This window comes from Sinocyclocheilus grahami, unplaced genomic scaffold (genome assembly GCF_001515645.1).
Source record: "Sinocyclocheilus grahami isolate Dianchi unplaced genomic scaffold, SAMN03320097.WGS_v1.1 scaffold1340.1, whole genome shotgun sequence".
NCBI lineage: Eukaryota > Metazoa > Chordata > Actinopteri > Cypriniformes > Cyprinidae > Sinocyclocheilus > Sinocyclocheilus grahami.
The window spans coordinates 112,070-123,908 of NW_015506519.1; the positions used below are offsets into that span (position 1 = coordinate 112,070).

Sequence of the window (11,839 nt, forward strand, 5' to 3'; positions counted from 1 at the left end):
AGTCTGCCAGGCCGACTCGTAACATGCGAGTGTCCCCACAAGAGCCGGGGAAGCGCTGGCATACTCGCGTGCACCCAGTTGGCTCATTTGTGATGCAATGGCGCCCTCTAGTGAACAGACTAGGGGCAACAAGCAGGGGTTCAGAGAGATGTTCTCCCTGAAACGTTTTTTTAGTTTTTTTGTGTGGGGAACACGAGGGTTGTGTGAATCACCCATTCGGGAGCTGACAAAGACAGCCAGACTGTACGTGATTCGCGTGCATCCTCACACAAACCGGAGAACTGCTTAGAGCTGCTAGTTCAGCTGGTTCGCTAATTTGTGGTGCAATGGCGCCATCTCGTGGGTAACGAAGGAGCGACATGTGGGGCTGTAAAGAGATGTTTTCTCTTATTAATGAAATAACGTGATTCGTTTGATTATCTTTTTTTGTGTGTGTGTGTGTGTGTGTGTGTGTTGGGCAACACTGAGACAGAAGCCTTTATTGAATTTGTGAGAAAAGTGTGAAGGGAGCTGTGTGGTGACACTGCTTGTGCACTTTTTCCTCACTGTATTCCCCTCTGAAAACGGGGAAACAAGCACTGGGCTACACCGGGAACAATGCAACCCGTGCCAACACTGAACACCATGACTCCGCTGACAGATAACCTCCGTTGTTTAAACGGGGAAATACGAGGGTAGAACTGGTGTCCGGAGGGCTGGCCACCTGTGAACTTGAACTCAAAGCCACCTGTGGCCGTGCAACAATTTTTTTTAAAAATCCGGCCGCACAGAGGGAATCTGGCGCAGCGCAGGCTTGCTAGGAAGGCAAAGTTTAAAACCCTCATCCTCCTTTTCCTTATCGTCGCAGCGCTCCTGTTTTAGTATGATCGCAGGCCCGAAGAGAGCCTGGTCAGGCGGGTAGAACTGGTGTCCGGAGGGCTGGCACCTGTGAACTTGAACTCAAAGCCACCTGTGGCCGTGCAACAATTTTTTTTTAAAAATCCGGCCGCACAGAGGGAATCTGGCGCAGCGCAGGCTTGCTAGGAAGGCAAAGTTTAAAACCCTCATCCTCCTTTTCCTTATCGTCGCAGCGCTCCTGTATTAGCATGATGGCAGGCCCGAAGAGAGCCTGGTCAGGCTCAACCGACGATTCTCTTTCAGGGAGAACGGAAAGATTAAGCCACACTGCGTGCTCTCCAACCACCAAGAGAGCCATAGAGCGCCCGCTTGTTCGGACAGTTTGATGGGCATTACGGAGAACAAGGTGATTCACCATGAGTCACTCCTCCCTGAGAACGCGGGTGATGGCGGCCCTTTCTTATGTTATCCCATGACGACCAGCAGTTCGCTGGTAAGTGAATGTCAGGGAGGAGATGCTGAGGGCTCTTACCGTCAAACCCGGGGCTTAATAAGAAACCTGATGAATGATCGCTGAAAAACAATCAATTTTGCCATTCAGAAAGACGGGGAGAAGCAGCTTTCTATGGCCGGGGAAGGCTCCGAGAAGTCTCCAGTCATACGAGTCCTTTTCCTGGTCCGACGCATTTGAAGTACTGGCCATTCGATATTGAGGCGAGCGGTCGCTTGCTCACAAAACTCGAGGAGGACCGATTAGGGCAGAGCCACAGGATCATAAATCTGAAGGACTACAGATGACGGGATGGCCTCCTCTTTCGAGCCGTAGAGACGGCATTTATCGTCCGCGTCCCTGGAGCCCCCGTCGGCCCGTCGATGAAATGCATTGATCGGCCTGGGTAAGTGAGGCTGCTCCACGGGAGGCCCACGGGAGACCCCCGGGAGCGCACTGGTGTCGCCTTAATCCCTTCCGAGTCAGACAACCCCGAGAGGGCGCCGCACACGGCCAGGCAGGCTCGCGACAGGTTGTCCACGGTAGTAGCCAGACTCGGTTTGGAAAGAGCCAATAACAACGGACAGTGGAAAAGCACAGGTAAGAGGCGGGTAGCTTAGTAATTAGTGCGAGCGTGGGCGGCTTACAGAATAAAAACAGCTGATCTGGTAAATTGACAAGCACGCCTGGCGGAGGCTGATCCAGAGATGTGTCCTCCTGTAGATGGTTAAGTGAAGTCAAAACCAACGAGCTGTGAGTAAATTCCAGAGGTCGCGAGAAGCGAATGTCAACTGGAGAATAGCGTCGCGTGCAGGCCTTATATGCTCTCAGGTAAGGGGGTGGGGCCTTACCTGGCATTGGCTGTGCACTTCTGTCTGTCTAGCCAGACTTGGTGCAATTGGATGCTTCTGCAGAGGTCAGGTACGGATGCCCTTCACATAGGTGGATCTCGAACACGAGATGATGAAAGGGAACTATCTCTTTGCCACCATGATGTAATCTTAGCGAACTGTGATAAAGTTCTATCAGTAAGTCTTCTCTGACAGATGTCATTGACTGTATGCTTTTTATGACAGTTAAGGAGTGCATAATATCACCCTATCAGGGGTGACCCATAGACTGTATGAAACATGGATGTAGTGTCCGTGACGTCACCCGTAGGTTTCTGAAGAGCATTTTTGAAACTGTGCTCGAAATTGAACAGGAGAATGCACGTTTTAAACAGCTTATTTTACAGGTAAGTTAAATGCTGTTCTAATCTAATGCGCTGCTGCACTGTAAAGCAAACACATTACAGACAGTAGCTCGTACATCACACACACACATCCCATGCGCACAGAATCATTCAGCGTGAAAATTTATTGTCAACACTGTTCTGTGATTTCTCAATAAAATAGCTTAGAAACTGAAAAGTTCAAGCATATATTTCTTAATAACTAAATCCCACAGCTTCACTACTAGTAGAGAGACGCTGCCAGGTAGAATTAATTCACACATGCAATCGCTTTCACTAATGCATTCATATTAATATAATCTTTACTGTGCTACTTTATCTGCATCTGATTTAGAATGAGCAGAAATCTGTGAGAAATATAACGACCCAAAGACAAAAGAACTGATAAAAATGAGCTGTTATAGGAGCAATAGCTGTGTGGGCAGCACTGTGTCATATGCCATAGCTGTGCACAAGGTGTTTGTCACAGCTCCAGACTTATTTGTTCATTAATGACGTCATCAGCGACTAATCGACTTCGACTCGACTTTCATCACATAAGAGTCGACTTAAAAAAAATCAGAAGTTGTTCAACCCCTAACACACACACACACACACACACACACACACACACACATACTTAAATTGCTGCTCTAATGCATTTAATATATTGATAAATTCATAGCAACAAATTTGCAAATTTTCTTTTTGAGTGTAGACATGATTGTACTGTTAACTCATTTATTTGTATTGAAAGTTGATGCACCACCAACATGTAATTTGGTCAGATACCTCTGTTTATAAAGCATATTTTGTTGAAATGTACAGCTTTAAATGCTGTTTAGCAACAGGTGTATTCAGAAAGCGTCTCTAATGGATGTTTTTAAAATGTCACCAGGAATTATCTAAATTTAATTTTTCTTACTGCATGTTACTACTATTTGTTTCTTTTAAAATACATTAATCTTGCCTTGAAAATGGCAATATGGCAATAAAAATATAATATATTGATAACATGTATAAGTTAGAGTGGGAGTCAAGTCTGTACACTTATTTAAGTCTGTGTGCAGTGTTTCCTGTGTGAAATGTTCAAATTTTTAGTTCAACAGGGCTTGAATTTCAGCGCGGGATTGTGCATGATTCCCACAGTTTATGCGCTTGTAATGTAGGAAATTCCTGCAAATATTTCAGCGTGAAAGACACTCGGGACAGATGACGGAGTGTATCACTTGCAAACATTCAAGTGCTCAATTCAGCACTTGCGCGCTCTCTAGTCCCTTTCACACTGCTCGTTGATTCTGGAAAGTTTACAGAAGAGTGCCCTCTGTGAGAACGCAAACACGTCCTGGGAATGGGGACCTAGTAACATTGCCGGGATCAGTCCCGGAACGAACCCTGTGTGAACAAAAGCCAGGACCAATGCTGTAAAAGGTGTGTCGTAGTGATGCACTTTATCGTGTGACTCTTTTACCGGGTGTTTTGAAGGCAGATTAACATTCACAATGGAAAAATATGTGCAAACTGTAATGAAGCAGAGATCAGGGAGCTCCTCACTGTCTGTGCTGAAGCTGAGATTGTTTGCCAGCTTAGTGAAATGGTAATGTCCTGTGTCTTTACGGGATGTGTGTGAACGCACGCACCGATTCCGGAAAGTCACTGCCAGTGTGAATGAACCAGAATCAAACGATCCCGGGGCACATTATCCATGAATTTTCCGAAATCTCTGTGTGAAAGAGGGAATGTGCGGCCGTCATATTGCACACCCCTACCTTATGAAAGCGAACACAGTCAAAAGGAGAATGCAACTCACATGTATGCACAAATGTAACAATTTCAGTCCGTTTCAGAACGAAACAAGAAAACTGTAGGTCCGAAAGCACCCATAGTGCTGCTTAACTTGTAAATTTTTTAGAGCCTGGAACAGAAGCCGGATCATTTCATAATTTCGATAATAAGTGATGCAATTTGAAATTTAAATGACACAGTTGTTAATCTCGTTTTGTTGTTGTTGAAATGGGTCATGTGCAGTGGAAGTTAACTGTGAAGATAATGTTGTATTTCATCTTTTCTTCCCCCTTGAGTCAGATGGATGAGGAAGGCTCCAGCACTACAGCAATTACCAAGACCTGGGGCTTCCGCCGGAGCACCATTGCTAGGCGGGAGTTCATAGAAGCCATTGGCTCTGAGGACAGCAGCCCTCCCATCCAGCACCGCAGGGGTCGCCCATCCAGGGGACGGGGCCGAGGCCGAGGCAAGCAGACTGATGAGAGCGGCGTGACCGCTGTAGCCTCTAAACGAGGTCGAGGGGGTCGAGGACATGTGCTGGTTCCTGAGCTCACAGCCGCAGATAAGCCAAGCAGTGAACATGAAGCTCGGGCAGATGCAGAAAGAGTGCAGTGTGTCGCTGCGGAGCTGAAATCAGGCGAGGAATGTGCCAGTGAAGGAGTCACATCAGATCGAGCCGAAGATAGCGATGATCTCAATCTCCAAGAGATTCGTCAGCGGGCTGTGGCTCGAAGGCTGCAAGAACTCAATCATGACGATAATGTTGATACGAGAAGTGTAGAAGATATCGACCTAGGGGTGAGATTACTGATGAAACAGGAAGTGAACGTGTTTGATGGCACAGATATCATATCAAAAGGAGAAAAGGTGTGTTCTTCCACAGCCACAGGGGCAAGTGGGAATTATGTGGCTGCAGCAGGAGCTCGGAAAGCCACTGGAGGTAGAAAGGCTAAAAGAGCAAAGAAAGACTGTGGGCTTGCAGATGAAGAGCATCAGGATGAAGAGCAGGAGGAATTCTCAGAAAATAGCGAGGAAGACACTGAAAGGATGAATCAGGATACTGTCTGCTGCACATGTCAACAAGGACACAGTAACAGGTGAGCATTATGGGCCTGTTGAATTTTGCAGTATGATCAGAAACCGTTACTCAGGAAGGAACTAATTTAGTGTTTTTATGAGAGCCTGTGGTGTGATACGTGTGACATGAAAGTGCAGGTTTTAGTGACCCGGATTAGAAGTTCAGTATACAGCACTGCCATAGACAATAGTCGATGTTAAGAATGATAAGCTTGACCAACCAGAAGTAAAGTAGAGCTGAGAGAGCAGAGAGCTGTGTAATAAATAAACATGATAAAGATGAACATAAAAGGGACAGATCCTCCAAAAAACCTCCATCGTCCAACCCTACTGTGGTTAATCATGATGCTGGCTCAACATTGTGATGTCCGTCAGCCATCGGCCCAACCCTACACCACAGCCATATGGCTCTTCATCAGACAGTGAACACGTATACTAATGAGCCCTTAAATACTAGCAAAAATTACATCAAATGATAAACCACATGACACACACACACAAAAACCCACAACAACAACTAAACCCTCAGGCAACGAATTACAAATCTGAAATAAAAGTGAAAACACAAAATGCCAAGAACAAAGCACAACAATCTAACATACACACCTGTGACCTTTTGAGTTGACAAAACCTGACAAACCCAACCTTTAGATCAGGATCAGCTGTTGCACAACGCTCACTATAAACATTCTCTGTCGACTCGGGTTTGATCTAGTCTGTGAGGCATGGGCGTGCACCTGAAAGTGAGACACGTGCTGCAAACAGCCAATCACACGCAACATGGAAAGCATCAGTTTGATGGACTTCTCGCAAGAATCAGCGCAATTCACTTCTCTGTTGAAGATGACGAGATTATGAAAAAATAATAAACACTGCTGCAGTGAAAGTTTGAGAAGGCTGCTACTGACTATATCAAGTCAAGTGAATCAACTGAATTTAAATCATTTATATTACAAGGAGCTCAAAAGAAAACAAGCTTCATCCGTTTGAAAAGCTTTATATACTGAACCTTGTATTTATACCTATGTAGTTATAGCCTGTTAATTAAAATGATAAGTTTAATATTAACATATAATTAATTATATAAATATATTATATGAATTATACATAATTATCTATAACGTGTAAATATAATAAACGGCATCATTAATGCAAAAAATGACGATTATCAAACTCTTCATTAAGACCATTAGATGATAATGTGTAGAGTTGTCACGGTACCAACATTTCAGTATTCGGTACCAATACCAGTGAAAATCCACGGTTCTCGGTACCAAAGCAAAACACTAAAACAAATCAATGCCATTCTTTATACTTATTTAAAATTGTGTTTCAAGTTTTTCCACAAGTAATACAAGTATAAAAAAAAATGTAAACAAGTTTCACCCGAATGTTTTTGTTATAGTTCTGCTGCCACTGAAAAACAACTGTAAACTGTTGTCTGTTTTAGGGTTTGCTGGTGTGTTTCAGGATCGTCCTCAGTCTGCAGCTGTAAAAGGAAAATATAATATACTTCAGTAAAGCAATGGGCTGAGTCTGACCAAATGCAACATTAGATCATTGACACCAGCTAAAATACATCTTTCAGTAAATAACAAACCTCAGCTTTTATAATAAATTTATATAGGATTACATCTATTTTAAGTCAAGTGTATATCAAATAGATGGAAACCATTTGTACATTCTCTAACACGCATATTTTAGATTCACAATTCATTTAAAAGCATCTGGTGTGTAAAAATAGTAAATACCATCATGTCCTCCTGTTTTTTTTTTTTTACCCTAATAAAAGTTATAGGAGCATTAAATAGTTAATAAAAAAACTTAATTCTAATGCTCATTATATTAGCGTTAGCCACGCTTATGCTAACAATTAACTACGCTAACGGTGATGTTTATTTCAATCCGACATTCAAATTAAACTATGGAATAATATTCATAACAGAAGAAAACAGAAGAAACAGAAGAAAAATTTTATTGAAACTTACCTGCTTGAACTCTTTCATTTGATCCAGGTCTTCAAAGTGTTTTGTTAGTTTGGTGTGTTTCCTCGTTTTGATGTCGCCACGTCTCAGTGCTTTTATGAAGAGAGTGCATCTGCGCACCTTTCGAATAGCGAGCGCGTCAAGATCCGGGTTTCCCGGGTACTCGGTACCACCGGTACTTAAAAAAAAACCTGGTACCTTAACGTTTTCATTTTTTTAGTACTGACTTGGTACCGAAGTACCGGGTCTTTTGACAACACTAATAATGTGATTAAAGTATAAATCCAATAGCCTTCACGTTTTAAAAGCAAATGGTTAATATCACCCCCTCTACGAGGTAATTTGACAGCTGCAATGTTGTAGTGTGGAAACTGAATGTTTAAATCTAACTAAATGTTGTGCTACTGGACTTCTAGGGTCATGCCTCCTAATGGCACTTCGATGTTTGGCAATCTGCATTTTGGGTTGTCTGCTAGTTTTACCAACCTAACAAAGTCCACACGGGCAGTGCAGCATGTAAATAACATTAGAGGTCTTAAAAGAAATCGTTCCTCTGATCTTAAAAGATTTCCCTGTACAGGGATGCTTAAAAGTTTGTGTTTTGTAAGTAAAATTACATTTACAACCTCCATTTTCCACAAGTAATACAAGTATAAAAAAAAATGTAAACAAGTTTCACCCGAATGTTTTTGTTATAGTTCTGCTGCCACTGAAAAACAACTGTAAACTGTTGTCTGTTTTAGGGTTTGCTGGTGTGTTTCAGGATCGTCCTCAGTCTGCAGCTGTAAAAGGAAAATATAATATACTTCAGTAAAGCAATGGGCTGAGTCTGACCAAATGCAACATTAGATCATTGACACCAGCTAAAATACATCTTTCAGTAAATAACAAACCTCAGCTTTTATAATAAATTTATATAGGATTACATCTATTTTAAGTCAAGTGTATATCAAATAGATGGAAACCATTTGTACATTCTCTAACACGCATATTTTAGATTCACAATTCATTTAAAAGCATCTGGTGTGTAAAAATAGTAAATACCATCATGTCCTCCTGTTTTTTTTTTTTACCCTAATAAAAGTTATAGGAGCATTAAATAGTTAATAAAAAAACTTAATTCTAATGCTCATTATATTAGCGTTAGCCACGCTTATGCTAACAATTAACTACGCTAACGGTGATGTTTATTTCAATCCGACATTCAAATTAAACTATGGAATAATATTCATAACAGAAGAAAACAGAAGAAACAGAAGAAAAATTTTATTGAAACTTACCTGCTTGAACTCTTTCATTTGATCCAGGTCTTCAAAGTGTTTTGTTAGTTTGGTGTGTTTCCTCGTTTTGATGTCGCCACGTCTCAGTGCTTTTATGAAGAGAGTGCATCTGCGCACCTTTCGAATAGCGAGCGCGTCAAGATCCGGGTTTCCCGGGTACTCGGTACCACCGGTACTTAAAAAAAAACCTGGTACCTTAACGTTTTCATTTTTTTAGTACTGACTTGGTACCGAAGTACCGGGTCTTTTGACAACACTAATAATGTGATTAAAGTATAAATCCAATAGCCTTCACGTTTTAAAAGCAAATGGTTAATATCACCCCCTCTACGAGGTAATTTGACAGCTGCAATGTTGTAGTGTGGAAACTGAATGTTTAAATCTAACTAAATGTTGTGCTACTGGACTTCTAGGGTCATGCCTCCTAATGGCACTTCGATGTTTGGCAATCTGCATTTTGGGTTGTCTGCTAGTTTTACCAACCTAACAAAGTCCACACGGGCAGTGCAGCATGTAAATAACATTAGAGGTCTTAAAAGAAATCGTTCCTCTGATCTTAAAAGATTTCCCTGTACAGGGATGCTTAAAAGTTTGTGTTTTGTAAGTAAAATTACATTTACAACCTCCACACTTATAGTTACCTGAAGGAATATTAATCAAAAAATGTGTTGGCTGAGAGACCGATAAATCAGCCCTGACCAGCATGTTATGTAAGTTTGGAGGTCTCTTAAAGACAACCCAAGGTGGTTTAATGAAAGTGGTGAGAAAGCAGCAGTTTAAAACGTATCTGATTACAGTGATGTGGATGTTTGGACGAGCTCTGCAGTTCAGTACTCCAGTAAAGTCCAGTCACGTCACCTTTATTTATATAGCACTTTGTTATAACCACTCACACACGAGTCTGTTGAGTTTATGAATGCAGGGGCCAATCAGAGGCGTTCAGATGAGTCATTGCAGAAGCACTGGAGTTTTGTTCAGTGCGCGCACTCGCTGACTGAATTCTTTCATCATAAACAACAAAGTGTAGATGTACGTATGGTGTAAGTAGGAGATTCATTCATCAAACACTGAATAGATAGCTTTATTGATTATAAGGGCTGAGCCTGGTTTCTCCCAATGTTTTCTTCTCCAATTCTGTCACCGATGGAGTTTTGGTTCCTTTGGCTTGCTTAGTTGGGGACACTTGACTGATTGCACAGACACTATTGGAAGAGAGCTGAACTGATGATGACATCACTGAATCATCAATGAACTGACTTTAACTGAAAACTGACTGTTATTGTCTTCTTGCATTATTGACACAATCTATTTTCCTGTTTGACACTGTAAAGCTGCTTTGACACAATCAGTATTGTCAAAGTCACTTGACTTGATTCGTGCTAGACTGAAGTCAGTCATACCTGTTTGCTCTCTTTCTCCGTATAATTTATTCGCTGTTTGAGTAACTTTGGAAGGTACGGGTAATTAAAAAAAAACATTCATTACATCTGTGAACATGATTCGGACATCTCTGGATGGTGAAAATCACATCTCCCATCACTCCACTCTCCTTCAGAACAAACGAGGCATTTGTTGCATCCAGTGGGGACATAATTACGGATTATAATGACTTATACTGTCTTTTTACACGTTGCGTTGCATATCGTAAACATAGCGTAAACATATTGCGTTGCATATCGTAAACATAGCGTAAACATAAAACCATGTCTGGAGAAACGACAAACAACGAGCGCTACTCTACACTGCTCAAAACTTGCGTTTGAATCGTCAGTGGCAAATTCTTTAAATATAAAAAATTTACTTACGGGCTGTGAGTCAGAAGCGCCAGACTGTCCTTGCAAAGTTGGAACTGCCCCACTTTATAGAAACAGACACCGGCATTTAGGGCTGGGTATTGCTCAAAATTTTTCGATGCCGGTTCCTGAACAATACTTTTTTCAATAACAATTTTATGAAATCAATTTGAACAAGATTACATTATCTAAAAAAAAAAAATTTTCCACTGATTTACTGATGAGCATTAGCAGCTTCCAGCGCTGTCTGCTTGTGTTCTCTCTTCCATGATCGCTGCTCTGACTTCAGCAACATTACATGGCCAAAACACACATTAGACGGCAATCGGAAGTTATTACAAACACTCGATGGTGGTTTAAAGTGAGTTTTGAGTAAAAGGGGAATATAAATATTATTTATTGTCTGATGTAGCATGATGCTCTAGTTTGCATGAATGGTCACGTAACACGCACTTTCGGTCGTGCAGTATGAACGAACATCTGCATATGATCGGAACTCCACACACTGATCGATCTGTGCCGCTTCTAATAAAAGTTACGCCTTCTTTCTTTGCGTGAACATTTGGGCGGCGTTATGCAAATCTTCCCACATCCTGACGTAGACATGTGGGGGCGTGTAAGAACGAGCCGTTTTAGGTAGGCGTGGTTGACTCTTAACTTTTATAAAGAATATCTCTTTGGATTTGAGACTTTAGTCTTTGCAACTTCACAGATCTTCTTTATGCACCAAGAGCTTGTAGCACTCCAAAGAGAAAGGAAAAACTGAAATCGCATCATAGTACCCTTTTAAGAGAGATTGTTGAAAATAAAATAGTTTATCCAAAAATAAAACGTCTTATCACTTACCTTTATTTTGTTTCTTATCCATATGACTTACGAAAGGAGAAGTTAGGCAGAATGATGTCATTCAGTTACTTTTTCATATAGACCAATTTCGGTGTTTGCAAACAGTGACGTTTTTTGGTGGGCGGGGTCTATCTGGTGGCAGAAAATTACAGTTTTAAAGTAGCGGTCTATGGAAGCCATGCAATAAAAAATGTAAAAGGTAATTTTGAGTTTATATTTCAAAATTCAGACTTTTTTTTCTCGCCATTCCGGTACCCTTTTAAGAGAGATTGTTGAAAATAAAATAGTTTATCCAAAAATAAAACGTCTTATCACTTACCTTTATTTTGTTTCTTATCCATATGACTTACGAAAGGAGAAGTTAGGCAGAATGATGTCATTCAGTTACTTTTTCATATAGACCAATTTCGGTGTTTGCAAACAGTGACGTTTTTTGGTGGGCGGGGTCTATCTGGTGGCAGAAAATTACAGTTTTAAAGTAGCGGTCTATGGAAGCCATGAAATAAAAAATGTAAAAGGTAATTTTGAGTTTA

At 41.3% G+C, this 11,839-nt stretch overlaps 1 protein-coding gene across 1 annotated transcript in view; it reads left to right on the plus strand.

The window, feature by feature from the left end:
- The first annotated feature begins 326 nt into the window (after positions 1-326).
- The window catches only part of LOC107569371 (death-inducer obliterator 1-like), a 37,093-nt gene continuing 25,580 nt past the window's right edge, over positions 327-11,839 (plus strand). The window contains exons 1-3 of the mRNA XM_016255453.1: positions 327-343; positions 1,141-1,330; positions 4,626-5,422. Of these exons, the coding sequence (XP_016110939.1) occupies positions 327-343; positions 1,141-1,330; positions 4,626-5,422 (1,004 nt within the window). The remainder of the gene's footprint in view (positions 344-1,140; positions 1,331-4,625; positions 5,423-11,839) is intronic.